Source organism: Carcharodon carcharias (genome assembly GCF_017639515.1).
Source record: "Carcharodon carcharias isolate sCarCar2 chromosome 33 unlocalized genomic scaffold, sCarCar2.pri SUPER_33_unloc_1, whole genome shotgun sequence".
NCBI lineage: Eukaryota > Metazoa > Chordata > Chondrichthyes > Lamniformes > Lamnidae > Carcharodon > Carcharodon carcharias.
Window position 1 is genome coordinate 2,193,095 of NW_024470690.1, and position 15,113 is coordinate 2,208,207.

At 50.3% G+C, this 15,113-nt stretch overlaps 2 protein-coding genes across 2 annotated transcripts; one reads left to right on the plus strand and one right to left on the minus strand.

Moving 5' to 3' along the window:
• Positions 1-1,464: 1,464 nt before the first annotated feature.
• On the minus strand, positions 1,465-6,818 carry LOC121274161 (cytochrome b5 domain-containing protein 1). Its single transcript, XM_041181345.1, has 4 exons — positions 6,648-6,818; positions 4,954-5,030; positions 3,641-3,859; positions 1,465-1,793 (listed from the first exon to the last, which is right to left on the minus strand). Exons 1-4 carry the CDS (start codon positions 6,805-6,807, stop codon positions 1,563-1,565), a joined length of 687 nt encoding a protein of 228 aa, XP_041037279.1. The 5' UTR covers positions 6,808-6,818; the 3' UTR covers positions 1,465-1,562.
• A 118-nt stretch (positions 6,819-6,936) lies between these two features.
• On the plus strand, positions 6,937-13,910 carry naa38 (N-alpha-acetyltransferase 38, NatC auxiliary subunit). The gene is made up of 3 exons (XM_041181346.1): positions 6,937-7,153; positions 10,674-10,854; positions 13,370-13,910. The coding sequence occupies exons 1-3, from the start codon at positions 7,094-7,096 to the stop codon at positions 13,480-13,482; spliced, it is 354 nt and encodes a 117-aa protein (XP_041037280.1). The 5' UTR covers positions 6,937-7,093; the 3' UTR covers positions 13,483-13,910.
• Positions 13,911-15,113: the final 1,203 nt, after the last annotated feature.

The window sequence follows — 15,113 nt, forward strand, 5'->3', positions numbered from 1 at the left end:
TTTTAAAATTGTCAACCACATGTTAAAATCCTGCTGTGGCCTCACCCCCTCCTGTAACCTCCTATAGCCCTACAATCCTTTGAGATCTCTGCACCCCTCCAATTCTGGCCTCCTTAGCATCCCTGATTTTAATCACTCCAACATTGGCGGCCATACCTTCAGCTGCCTGGGTCCAAAGCTCTCCCTAATATCTCCTGATATAGCTCAGTGTCAATCCTGCATAATAATCGCTCCTGTGAAGCACCTTGGCATGTTTTACTATGTCAAAGGTGCCACGTAAATGCAAGCCATTGTTGCTGCTGTTAAGGTGGATCTATATTTAAGGTGGCTTGGCCACTTAAGGACATCTTGAGTTAAGGGCCCAGAGCTTCCAGACTCCAGATAGTCAAAGACCGGACAAGCTGGGAGATAGCGGTGTAGTGGTAATGTCACTGGACTAGTAACCCAGAGTCCAAGGTTAATCTCTGGGAAACACAAGTTCAAATCCCACCACGGCAGCACGTGGAATTTACATTCAGTTCAGTGAAAGCTAGCCTCAGTAACAGTGACCATGAAACTATAATCAATTGTTGTAAAAACCCATCTGGTTCACTGATGTACTTTAGGGAAGGAAATCTGTCGCCATTACCCGGTCTGGCCTACACGTGACTCCAGAGCCACAGCAATGTAGTTGACTCTTAACTGCCCTCTGAAATGGCCAAGCCAGCCACTCAGTCAAGGCAATGAGGAATGGGCAACAAATGCTGGCACAGCCAGCGATGCCCACATCCTATGAACGAATTTAAAAAACTATGACCCAAGACACGGGTGGGGACGCTGCAGAAGTCCTGACATGCTAACTCCGAGGGAACTGCCCAGGAAGTTCGAACTTCCGATGGGCAATTCCCCTGCTCCACAGGCCCCCCCCCAAAAGAGTCTCCAACTTCAGACAGTTCTGACTTACTTACCTGGATAGTTACCCAGGAAACGTTAGACAGAATAGTTCTAGTCTGACTCCTGGATAACAACACACAACTGTCACCTCTGGTGTTCTCCACCCCCAAGGATCTATCCTTGGCTTTCAGGTCTCTGGAGTGGGATGTGAACCCACAACCTTTTGACTCAGTGAGAGTGCGACCCTAAGAATCACAGAAGCCATGTTGGGACTGGTTTCCATCAGGAGCTTTCAGAAAGATGAGAAGGAGAAAATAGAATGACTAGAATGTACGGAACAGAAACAGGCCAATCGGCCCATCTGCTTTGTGCTGGTGTTTCTACTCCAAATGAGCCTCCTCCCACCCCCTCTTCATCTACATCCTTATCCTACATCCTTCTTTCCTTTCTCCCTGTCTTTACCCAGCTTCTCCTTAAATGAATCAATACTATTCCTAATAAGGATAAAGTGATTCTCAGTTACCAGGAGGAGACTCACAAATAGACTGTACCTGTACCTACAGTTAGTCAATAAAAAACAAACTCATTTTATTCAGGAACTCTAATCACCGGTACAGTTAGCACAATCACAGGTGAGAGTTGGGATTTGGTGTAGGTTATGCACACTTTTCTCGTATGAAGGCAGAGTTTTAGAGTTCAGTTAGGTCATCATTGAAATAGAGCAGAATAGATTGGCGATAGTCATCAGGTTCCATCCGCAGGTTATAGAAGATCTCATCCTCATCCACAATGCCGTTCTCCTCCAGCGTACTGTCCATTTTCAATGGCACTCCGTTGTATTTCCATGTGTAGCTAGCTGCATGAGCATTATACTCCAGGTACCTCTCGAGTATATCATTCACCGTTTCCTCACTGCACACCTGGTCAGGCCATGTTTTTTGAAGAGGGGTAGGGATTGGGGTGGGGGGGGCGGGGGGGGTGGCGGGGGCGGGGGGGTGGTGGGGACCACAGGTCGAAAAAAACAAGGAAGTAATTTGATTTCTATAGTAGTTTTCGGGACCACTAGACATGCTTTCCAGCCAATGGAGTGCATTTTGAAGTGGAGTCATTTTTGTAAATTAGGAATCGCAGCAGCCAATTTGCACACAGCAAGCTCCCACACATAGAAATGCGATAATGAGCAGATTATCTGGTTCAGTGACATTCACTAAAGGATGAATATTGGCCAGGACCCCAGAGAAAATTCCCCCTGCTCTTCTTCAAAATAGTGACCGTGGGGTCATTTAAACCCAGCCAAGCAGGTACATGGGGTCTCAGTTAAGTGTCTCATCTGAAAGGCAGCACATCTGATAGTGCTGCGCTCACTCAGTACCACACGAGTGTCAGCCTTGATTTTTGTACTCAGGACCTGGAGTGGGTCTCAAACCTGGAACCTTGTAACTCAGAGGCAGGAGAGCTGCTGCTATCTGAGCCACATTTGATATAATAGAAACATCATTAGTTTAAAAAAAATTGGGGTGGATCCATCTCCTGTGTTACAGCTCACAGAAAAAAGGTTTTTTTAATTCCCCCCTTATCCTTTCTGAGCCTTTATAGAATCTTACAGCATAACTTGTGTCACTCAGTCCCTCCCTCTCAGGGAGATATCTGTACACCGACTAGTGTCTCTCAGTCTCTCTCTCTCTCAGGGAGATATCTGTACACTGGTGTCTCTCAGTCTCTCTCTCTCTCCGGGAGATATCTGTACACTGGTGTCTCTCAGTCCCTCTCTCAGGGAGATATCTGTACATTGACTGGTGTCTCTCAATCCCTCCCTCTCAGGGAGATATCTGTACATTGACTGGTGTCTCTCAATCCCTCCCTCTCAGGGAGATATCTGTACACCGACTGGTGTGTCTCAGTCTCTCTCTCTCTCTCTCTCAGGGAGATATCTGTACACTGGCTGGTGTCTCTCAGTCTCTCTGTCAGGGAGATATCCGTACACTGACTGGTGTCTCTCAGTCCCTCTCTCTCAGGGAGATATCTGTACACTGGTGTCTCTCAGTCCCTCTCTCTCAGGGAGATATCTGTACACCGACTGGTGTCTCTCAGTCTCTCTCAGGGAGATATCTGTACACTGGTGTCTCTCAGTCCCTCTCTCAGGGAGATATCTGTACATTGACTGGTGTCTCTCAATCCCTCCCTCTCAGGGAGATATCTGTACATTGACTGGTGTCTCTCAATCCCTCCCTCTCAGGGAGATATCTGTACATTGACTGGTGTCTCTCAATCCCTCCCTCTCAGGGAGATATTTGTACACCGACTGGTGTCTCTAAGTCTCTCTCTCAGGGAGATATCTGTACACTGACTGGTGTCTCTCAGTCCTTCTCTCTCAGGGAGATATCCGTACACTGACTGGTGTCTCTCAGTCCCTCTCTCTCAGGGAGATATCTGTACACTGACTGGTGTCTCTCAGTCTCTCTCTCTCTCGGTAATATTTGTACATTCACTGATGTCTCTGAGTCCCTCTCTCTCAGGGACAATCACTCAAGATTCCTGGAGAGATTTTTTAAACTGCTGATGTAAGACTTTGTGCACGACGCTGACGGTCTAAGTTCCGACACATTGATGAATGTTGTTAATTGTCAAACATATCACTGTCACTATCCTTCATGAATCTGTTTAACGATAATGTTTATCCAACACACTCTCTACAAAGTGATGTCCCTCACTACCATCAACATGCCTCTTAATTCTAAAATGAAAACAGGTATACAAAGCTCTGTACCTTGATTACATGTTCTTGGCCTGTTAACGTGTTGATAATGCGAATGCCTCTCGTTTTTTCTGTTAAATACCCAACCTCATATTTTGAATCTTTCCACCATGGTGTAACGAAGGCATTACTCCAATCACTATTCGGAGAGAGGGGTGGGATGTGAACAAAGCGGCCACGAGGCGTGTGGTACTTCTGGCAGTTGGTCAGTTGGTCAATCTCGATGCGTATCTGTAGTGGAAATGAAGAGATTTCTGCTGGAGTCTTATGGTAAACTGTAAGCTGTGAGCTTGCAGAGGTGTAGTCGGTGTCAAAGGGAGCACATAAGCCTCTAAACACACCAGCTACCCCAACCCTTCCAGCACCACCTCTTCCATATGTGGCAGAGTCTGCAGATCGTGCATCGGGCTGATCAGCCACCTCAGAACCCATCGAACCGGAGGGGAAGCGAGTCATCCTCGATCCTGAGAGACTGCCTAGGAAGAAGGTGCCTGAGGCACATGGTCCCTGTCATTTACCCAATTTAAGTGACTATCCAGGCCCACATGGACAGAGTGAGTACTGGGACTGCAATCACTGGTGGGACAGGTGAATGGTTTAAATAAAAGCAAAATACTGTGGATGCTGGAAAGTTCTGCTGCTATCACATTCTGCTTTCTTGACTTTATGCCACTATCAGCACCCCCTTTAGCCCTTACCACTACCTTTAACACTCACTTTGTCCTTTCGTTCTCTCCTTTGCCCCCGCCTATCGTTGACCTTCTATCCAGCTCCACCTGCTCCACCCCACCTTAAACAGTATAAATTTCATCCCATTTCTACTTCTCTTTAGCTCTGAAGAAGAGTCATACGGACTCGAAATGTTAACTCTGTTTCTCACTCCACAGATGCTGTCAGACCTGCTGAGTTTTTCCAGCAATTTCTATTTTCGAATGGTTTAAATAGTTGCTGAAAGGCTTCAGTTTATTCCCTATCTGTCCTCAGCTCACTTCCCCACCCACCCCCCAGCTGAGGTCAGGGTATCTAGAACAGCGGGGGCTGGGGTGGCAAGGATACAGTCTCAGGATGAGGGGAAATTTCCTCACTCAAAAGGTTGTGAATCTTTAGAATTCTCCACCCCAGAGGGTTGTGGATGCTCCATTGTTGAATCCATTTAAGGCTGGGATTGACAGATTTTTAATCTCTCAGGGAATTAAGGGGTTTGGGGAAGGGCAGGAAAATGGAGGTGAAGCCCAAGTTCAGCCATGATCGGATTGAATGGTGGAGCAGGCTTGATGGGCCGAATGGTCTATTCCTGCTCCTGTTTCTTGAGGTTCCATACTTACATCTTTACGCTTCTTATCAAACCAGTGGCTGATGTCTTGTCCTGCTGCCTCTAAAATGGGTTTCAGCAGAATATCACCTGGATGAGAGAGAGAGAGAACAGAATCAGTACAGCCAGAGGACAAAACAAAAGACACCATATTCCATCTGCATCTTCCACAACGGCTTATTGCATAGAGGTTAGGCGATTTCCCTGCCACCGTTCCTGAACCCGGGCGAGAGAGTGTAAATCAACAAAAGAATCCAAGCCTATAGAAGAAGGAAAGTGCCAAGATCTGGAAGTCATTGCAAAAGGAAGACTTGCATTGACATAGCACCTTTCATGACCACCAGACATCCCAAAGCGCTTTACAACCAACAAAGTACTTTCTGCAGTGTGGTCACTTCTGTAAAGCAAGATCCCACAAACAATAGTGCGATCATGATCAGATAATCTGCTTTAGTCATGTTGCAATAAATTATGAGGAGGTGGTGACGTAGTGGTATTGTTGCAGGTCCAGTACTCCAGAGGAGCAGGCTAATGCTCTAGGCACATTAGTTCAAGTCCTAGTGGAATTTAAATTCAATGAATAAAAATCTGGAATATAAAGAGATGGTGACCATGAAATTATCATCGATTGTCGTAAAAACCCATCTGGTTCACTAATGTCCATTAGGGAAGGAAATCTGCCCTCCTTACCCGGTCTGGCTTACATGTGACCAATGTGGTTGACTCATTAACACCCTCTGAAATGGTCTAGCAGGGCAGTTAGGGATGAGAATAAATGCTGACTTTGTCAGCAAAGTCCACATCCCATGAGCAAATAAAAAAAATACTGGCCCCAGAACACTGCCTTTGTCCTTTTTGAAATAATGGCCATTGAACCTTTCACAGGGCAATTCAAATCTATTCTCATTCCCCCATCTCTGCTATCCTCGCTGACCTACACTCGCTGCTGGTCGGACAACCTCTTGATTTTAAAATTCTCATCCTTGTTTTCAAATCCCTCCAATGAGGGATGGGCCCTCTCCCAACTCTGTAACCTCCTCCGGCCGCACAACCCTCTGGGTTCTCTGTTCTCATCCAATTCTGGCCTCATGAGCATGCCTCCTGTGATTTCCATCGCTCCTCCATTGGCGGCCTTGCCTTCAGCTGTCTGGGGCCCCAAAGCTCCGGAATTCCCCCTCTAAACTTCTCCACCCCTCTCTCTCTCCTCCTTTAAGCCACAGGAGAGTCATTCTCAGAATAAGAGGTAGGCTGTTTAGGACCGAGATGAAGAGGAATTTCTTCAGTCAGAGGGTGGTGTAACTTTGGAATTTTCTACCCCAGATGGCTGTGGAGGCTCAGTCATTGAGTATGTTTAAAGCAGAGGTCAATAGGTTTCTAGACACCAATGACATCAAGGGAAAGGGAATAGTGCAGGAAGATGGCATTGAGGTAGAAGATCAGCCATGAATGTATTGAATGATGCAGCAATCTGGAGGGGCTGTATGGCCTACTCCTGCTGCTGTGTTCCTAAGATGCTCTTTAAAATCGACCTCTCCTGCCAAACCTTTAGCCACTTGTCCCTAATATATCTGTGTGTGGCTCGGTGTCAAATTTCTGTTGGTTAATTGCTCCTGGGAAGTGCATTGGGCCTTCTTCTTAAAACCGTTTCAAAGGTGCTACATGAATGCAAGTTGTTCTTGTTGCCCGGGGTGAGAGAAAGCTGTTTACCTTTAAACTGTTCGACCAGGGGGGTCAGGTCATAGACTTTTCCCAGGTAAGAGACCCACAGGTTATCCATGGTGTTGTGGACAGCCACCTCCTGGCTGGTGTAGTAGCGGGAGTGCAGCATTGGCGCTGGCATCTTCCCCGCCGCTTCCTCCGTCGTCATGGAGACGCCTTCGACGCAGCCTCAGAGACACCGGAAGTGACGAACAGGAAGTACCTGTCTGCCCTCCGAAATACAACTTCCTGTCCTCTGAACTACAGGCTTCCGGTCTTCCGAACTACAACTCCCAGCCTGCCGATACAACTATCCGCCCACTCCTATATTTTATTTTAAAATTCTCGCCCCGTTTATTTATTTATTTCTCCCTCCACCGCCGACATTTTCCGACTTTGGGGCTCCGATTGGGAATTTATTTTTATGTGTGTTTAAGCTCGCGGCCGCCCCCAAAATGGCGGATCCGCGGGAAGAGGAAAAACCGAGAGAGCCCGAGAAAGAGAGAGAGGCCGGGGTAAGAGAGAGAGGGGAGAGGGGAGGGAGAGGGGATGGGGGGGGTGGTGTGGGATGGGGGGAGGGGATGAGGGGAGGGGGTGTGGGGAGGGGATGAGGGGAGGGGATGAGGAGAGGGGAGGGGAATGATTGTGGGGTAGGGGAAGAGGGAGGGGAGGGGGTGTGGGGTAGGGGAAGAGGGAGGGGAGGGGGTGTGGGGTAGGGGAAGAGGGAGGGGAGGGGGTGTGGGGTAGGGGAAGAGGGAGGGGAGGGGGTGTGGGGTAGGGGAAGAGGGAGGGGAGGGGGTGTGGGGTAGGGGAAGAGGGAGGGGAGGGGGTGTGGGGTAGGGGAAGAGGGAGGGGAGGGGGTGTGGGGTAGGGGAGGGGAGGGGGTGTGGGGGAGGGGAGGGGGTGTGGGGGAGGGGATGAGGGAGGGGAGGGGGTGTGGGGTAGGGGATGAGGGAGGGGAGGGGGTGTGGGGTAGGGGATGAGGGAGGGGAGGGGGTGTGGGGTAGGGGATGAGGGAGGGGAGGGGGTGTGGGGTGGGGATGAGGGAGGGGAGGGGGTGTGGGGTAGGGGATGAGGGAGGGGAGGGGAGGGGGTGTGGGGTGGGGGATGAGGGAGGGAGGGGAGGGGGTGTGGGGTAGGGGATGAGGGAGGGGGTGGGGCAGGTGATGGGGAGGGGGCAGGGGGTGTGGGGGAGCGGATGGGGGGAGGGGAGGGGGTGTGGTGGATTGGGGAGGAGATGAGGGAGGGGGTGTGGGGGAGCGGATGGGGGGAGGGGAGGGGGTGTGGTGGATTGGGGAGGAGATGAGGGAGGGGGTGTGGGGGAGCGGATGGGGGGAGGGGAGGGGGTGTGGTGGATTGAGGGAGGAGATGAGGGAGGGGGTGTGGGGTATGGGATGAGGGAGGGGGTGTGGGGTTAGAGGATGAGGGGAGGGGATGAGGGAGGGGGTGTGGGGTAGGGGATGAGGGAGGGGGTGTGGGGGAGCGGATGGGGGGAGGGGAGGGGGTGTGGTGGATTGAGGGAGGAGATGAGGGAGGGGGTGTGGGTTAGAGGATGAGGGGAGGGGATGAGGGAGGGGGTGTGGGGTAGGGGATGAGGGAGGGGGTGTGGGGTTAGAGGATGAGGGGAGGGGATGAGGGAGGGGGTGTGGGGTAGGGGATGAGGGAGGGGGTGTAGGGATGAGGGAGGGGGTGTGGGGGAGCGGATGGGGGGGAGGGGAGGGGGTGTGGTGGATTGAGGGAGGAGATGAGGGAGGGGGTGTGGGTTAGAGGATGAGGGGAGGGGATGAGGGAGGGGGTGTGGGGGAGCGGATGAAGGGAGGGGGTGTGGTGGAGGGGGAGGGGTGGTGGGGAAGGAGGGGGTTGGGGAAGGGAGAGGTGGGGTGAGAGTGGCAGGGGGAAGGGAGACAGGGGTGGGGGTCAGTGGAGAGAGAGAAACGGTGGGAAGAGGGGGCGGGGGTGGAACTGGGATGAGGGGGGTTTGTGGCGAGTCACCGCGGGTGGGGGGTGAGAGGGGAACCACTGGGGAAAGCGGAAGTCACAGAGGTAAGGGGTGGTAAATGAGAGAGGGGGGGAAAGACAGCTGAGGGGCTGTGATTGGGGTAAGTGGTGGGGGAGCTCACAGGGTGCGGAAGGTGGGAGGGGTGAAGGATGGGGTGTGATTTGGTTCCGGGGTGAGGGTTGGCATCACGGTGAGAGGGGCAGGGAGGTTGATGGGAGAGGCAGCTCCGAGGAGGGGAAGGACAGTGAGCAGGGGGAGGCACCAGGGTGAGAGTGGGGGGTGGGGTGATGAGGTGTCCCGCCAGGGATGAGGAGAGGTGGGGGATTGGACGGGGGTGCAGAATGGGGGACCAGGAGGTTGGAGCAGGGGGACAGTGGGGGCTGAGAGGGGATGTGTGGGGGATGGGATGACTCTGGCACCCTGAGACACTTTCCTTCACTGTGAGGAGAGGGTGGGGTGGTTCAGTGAGGCCTTCTCTTGTCTCCGTCTCTGTTAGAGATTACTGGAGAATTGAGACCAGAATGATAGAGAACCAATAAGATGGAGTTTGGTCAATCCCTAAGTATTAATTTCTGTGTTCACCATAAGAAGTAGGAACAGGAGTAGATCATTCAGCCCATCAAGTCTGCTCTGTCATTCAGTTTGACCATGGCTGATCTTGGGCTTTAACTCTGATTTCCTGCCCGCTCCCCATATCCCTTAATTTCCTGAGGGACCAAAAATCTATCCCAGCTTTAAATGAATTCAATGATGGAACATCCACAACCATCTGGGGTAGAGAATTCCATAAAACTCACAACCCTTTGAGTGAAGAAATTTCTCCTCATAGTCCTAAATGATCGGCCCCTTATCCTGAGACTGTTCCCCGTGTTCTAAACTCCCCAGCCTGGGGAGGGGGGGTGGGAAACAATCTCTCAGTATCCACCCTGTCAAACCCCTTCAGAAGCTTGAATGTTTCAATGCGATCACCTCTCATTCTTCTAAACTCCAGAGAATATTTACTCAGTGTAGTACAGCACTCCCATCGCTCCCCTCTGCAGATGGTTACCCAACACACACTCTGCTGAAACATGGTGAATAGTCACTTGGGTGAGAGACAGGAAGTCTCCCCGCCACCCAATCTTACTCCTATGAATTTGTCCCAATAATGGTCAGTGCCTTGGTGGGAGATGGGCAGAAATTTTACACAGTAATAATTCTTGGATGATAATGCTTCCAGACTGAGATGCAAAAAGATATGAGTGGAGGGTGGGGCAATAGACATTCACTTTCATTGTTAGTTTGAGACTCGCCACTCAACTTTGGTTCCGGATCCCAATCTGGAGTCACGTAGACTAGACTGGATAAGGATGGCAGATTTCCTAAAGGATAAAGCAGATGGGTTTTTAGGACAGTTCATGGTAGTTGTCATGCTCACCATTATTAAGACTAGCTTTATATTTCAGATTTTATTATTAGAATTTGAATTGCACCCGCTACCATAGTGGAATTTGAACCCATGTCCCCAGAGCATGAGCCTGGGCCTCAGGGTTACTAGTTCAGTGATATTACCACTCGCCATCATCTGGCTCTAAGCACGCGTGAGTGTGTGTGCATGTGTGGGAGTTTATGCATTCGAGTGTGAGTGCGCGCGCACACGAGGGTGTGTGTTTGACCGTGCGTGTGGTAGGCAGCAATTTGTGTCAATCTGACAGTCTCGGAGAATCATACTACACGTGGAGACCATTCAGCCCATCATTGTTTATCCCTTGACCGCAGTCATTGAAACAGAGGAACCTGCTCCCTTACCACTTTCTGGGATCTTGCTGTGCACCTATCGGCTTCCATATTACCACGGGGATAATACATCCATTGGCAGTGTAGCACTTTAGGACGACTTGTGCGGTGAAAGGCGAGGTCTCCTTCAGCTCCAGGTTGTTCAGTTATTGAGTTGGGAGTCTGTGAAAACTAGTTACTGTAACGTTCATTATCCAGCAGCCTCTCAGCAACCCAAAGCTTGTCAATCACTTTTTCTGTATGTCTCTTCAAATGTGCAGGCAATGAGTGAAAGCGGTGTGTTGTCGCACTCGAATTCCCGACAGATGTTGCAGAGCTTGCTGAATAAAAGCATGCGAATCCGAATGACAGATGGCAGGACACTGATTGGCCTCTTCCTGTGCACCGACCGAGACTGCAATGTCATTTTAGGCTCAGCACAGGAGTACTTGAAACCAACAGGTAAGCAAAAGCCTGCAAGGGAGTGTCCAGTGTCTGTGTGTAAATAACAGGAACCTGCGAGGGGGAGTCCAGTGTCAGTGTGTAAATAACAGGAACCTGCAAGGGGGAGTCCAGTGTCAGTGTGTAAATAACAGGAACCTGCGAAGGGGAGTCCAGTGTCAGTGTGTAAATAACAGGAACCTGCGAGGGGAGTCCAGTGTCTGTGTGTAAATAACAGGAACCTGCGAGGGGGAGTCCAGTGTCTGTGTGTAAGTAACAGGAACCTGCGAGGGGGAGTCCAGTGTCAGTGTGTAAGTAACAGGAACCTGCGAAGGGGAGTCCAGTGTCTGTGTGTAAATAACAGGAACCTGTGAGGGGGAGTCCAGTGTCTGTGTGTAAATAACAGGAACCTGCGAGGGGGAGTCCAGTGTCTGTGTGTAAATAACAGGAACCTGGGAGGGGGAGTCCAGTGTCTGTGTGTAAATAACAGGAACCTGGGAGGGGGAGTCCAGTGTCTGTGTGTAAATAACAGGAACCTGCGAGGGGGAGTCCAGTGTCTGTGTGTAAATAACAGGAACCTGTGAGGGGGAGTCCAGTGTCTGTGTGTAAATAACAGGAACCTGGGAGGAGGAGTCCAGTGTCTGTGTGTAAATAACAGGAACCTGGGAGGAGGAGTCCAGTACAAAAACAAAAATACCTGGAAAAAATCAGCAGGTCTGACAGCATCTGTGGAGAGGAACACAGATAACGTTTTAAGTCCATTCGACTCTTCAACAGAACTAAGGAAAAATAGAAGAGAGGTGAAATATAAGCTGGTTTGGGGGTGTGGGGGGCGCGCGGGGTGAGGACAGACAGGTAGAGTTGGATAGAGGGCCAGTGATAGGTGGAGATAACCAAAATATGTCATAGGCAAAAGGACAAGGAGGTGATATTATCTAAGGAATGTGATGATAAAGGTACAGTTAGCCCTAGTGGGGGTGGGGGGGGGGGGGTGTGGAAGGGATCGAAATAGGCTAAAAGGCAAAGATAAAACAATGGATGGAAATACATTTAAAAATAATGGGAATAGATGGGAAAAGAAAAATCTATATAAATTATTGGAAAAAAGGGGGATCAGAAAGGGGGTGGGGATAGAGGAGAGAGTTCATGATCTAAGATTGTTGCATTCAATATTCAGTCCGGAAGGCTGTAAAGTACCTAGTTGGAAGATGAGGTGCTGTTCCTCCAGTTTGTGTTGGGCTTCACTGGAACAATACAGCAAGCCAAGGACAGACATGTGGGCATGAGCGCAGGCTGGAGTGTTGAAATGGCAAGCGACAGGGAGGCCTGGCTCATGCTTGCGGACAGACCGAAGGTGTTCGGCAAAGCGGTCACCCAGTCTGCGTTTGGTCTGTCCAATATAGAGGAAACCACATTGGGAGCAGCGAATGCAGTAGACTAAATTGAGGGAAGTGCAAGTGAAATGCTGCTTCACTTGAAAGGAGTGAGGAGGGGGAAGTAAAGGGGCAGGTGTTACACCTTCTGCAGTTGCATGGGAAGGTGCTGTGGGAGGGGGTTGAGGTGTAGGGGATGATGGAGGGGTGGACCAGGGTGTCACGGAGGGAACGATGACCTGTGAGGGAGAGTCCAGTGTCAGTGTGTAAATAACAGGAACCTCTGGTGTGTGGGGGTGTTTCAGTGTCTATAGTTTGCGATTGATGAGTGGAAAGCCCAACCTATCCTTTCCGACAGTTTGAGGTGGTCAGTGAATTTTCTAATATATGCTGCCCTCTCTGCTGGTGGAATCACAGAGTTATTACAGCACCGAAGGTGGTCATTTGGCCCTTTGAATCCATGCTGGCCCTTTGTAGAGCATTTCAGTCGCTCCCTTTTCCCTGGTAAGATTATCTCTCTCAAGTGTCCATTAATTTCCTTTTGAAATCCTTCACCGCCTCTGCTTCCACCAACCTCACAGGCAGTGAGATCCAGGTTAATACCACTTGCTCTGTAAAACAAGTTCTTCCTCATATCCCTCTCACATCTGTCTCCTGTCCAAAACCTTAAATCTGTTACCCCCTGAGTCCTTGCACCATCAGCCAATGGGAACAGCTTTCCTTTGTCTACCTTATCTAATCCTGCCATCATCTCGTACACCTCGATCAAATCTCCCCTCAATCTTCTTTGCTCCAAGGAGAACAACCGCAGCTTCCCCAACCCTAACCTCGGAGCTAAAATCCCTCATCCCTGGATCCATTCTGGTAATCTGCTCCGCACCCTCTCAAGGAGCCTCACTTCCTCCCTAAAGTGTGGTGACCAGAACTGGACACAATACTCTAGTTGGGGCCCAACCAGTGACTAATAAAGGTTGTTTGAGAAAGGTCATCAGCTCAGGGTTCATTCCCATGCTACATTTACCAGTTGAGTGTGTTCCCTGTGTACCTGGCAGCCCGAGGTCATTGCAGTTTGACAGGGATTTCCTCCTTGTTTGTATCCTGGTGTTTCTAAAGATGGTGAGGAAAAGAGGTGTGAGGTTTGTTTTTAATTTGTCTCTTTGCAGATTCCTTGGCCCAGGGTGAACCACGAGTGCTGGGTCTGGCCATGATCCCCGGACACCACATCGTTTCCATCGAGGTGGAAATGGACAGCATGTCGAACCCGCAGTACATGTGAGACAGAGATTGTAGATGTGAGAGAGGTTGCTGATTGAAACCAGGCGTACAGCACTGAGCCTGAGCTGCCCATCCGGCCTTACGCACAATCACCTTGTGCTGAAACGTTAGGTCCTAGCCTCCCCTGCCTCCAGTGCTTCCACATAGCACCTTATCGTTTTACATTCATCACGGTGGACTGTTGTTTTTCTTTGTGTTTGTGATGTTAATCGACATGATGGAGCAGGCTGGGCACTGCCATCTGAGCTAGGGGGTAGGCTGTTTCATGTGGCCCTCATCCATATGGCATATTAGGCCTCCCACAATGCATCATCCCCTCCCCCAGAAAGGTCAAGATAGCACACGAGACACACACAAAAGCACACACACGGGCACACAAAAGCGCACACACATGCGCATGCACACACACACATGCGCGTGCACACACACACACACGCGCGTGCACACATACACATGCGCGTGCACACACACATGCGCGTGCACACACACACATGCGCGTGCACACACACACATGCGCGTGCACACACACACATGCGCGTGTGCACACACACACACACACACATGCGCGTGTGCACACACACACACACACACATGCGCGTGCGCACACACACACATGCGCGTGCACACACACACACACATGCGCGTGCACACACACACACACATGCGCGTGCACACACACACACACATGCGCGTGCACACACACACACATGCGCGTGCACACGCACACACACATGCGCGTGCACACGCACACACACATGCGCGTGCACACACACACATGCGCGTGCACACACACACACACACATGCGCGTGCACACACACACACATGCGCGCGCGCACACACACACAAATCCTCTGCTTATAACTGGCTGGCTGTTGATGCAAAATTGCTGGATATTAGCTAGCCTATAAACCCAACAGCTCAGCAGTTAGCTAATGCTAACAGGAGGTTGAATGACCATTGCCTGGAGACTTTGCTTTTCTAATGCATCTTTTAATTCTTTGAAGCAGAGATCTAATTAATTTAGGAGACTCTGGAATCATTTGCCAGTTTGTTTCTCATCTACAATCATCAATAGTTCATGGGTGTGTGTGTGTGTGTGTGTCATCTCTCTTGCTGAGGAACAAAATGGCCATTCTTCACCTGTCAGCCTAGGTGGTGAGTATTGGTAGGCTGTTCAGCCACTGAGGCATCACAGCCAAGTCTAATCTTCCTTCCATGCCCAGTTTAGATGCATTCCAGTGCCTGGATGGTGAGAACCTGGCTGACTGCCCCATACCACCCCAGCTTTCTCCAGTGCTGCGGCTGTGTGTAACTCTGCTGTGAAAGCCTGCATCAAACCGCTTATCTGCACTCACTGGGTTGAGTGAACTAAGGAGCTCATAAACGCCTGAGGATCTGCAGGTCACCTTCATTCCCCTTACTTACGCTTTGGACAAGAGTCAGCACCTTTGGGAGAGGAAGAGGGTAAGAAGGTGGAGGCACTGTCAGATTCTTATTTATTTATTCTTATTCTTATCCTTACTCAATGGAACCATTGAAAGTGTGAACTTAAGAGTTGGACTGGTGCATGGGTGTGACAGGGCATCTGTTTTGGGCACCTACTCATGCCTGCTTTCCCAGTGACCCCAGAG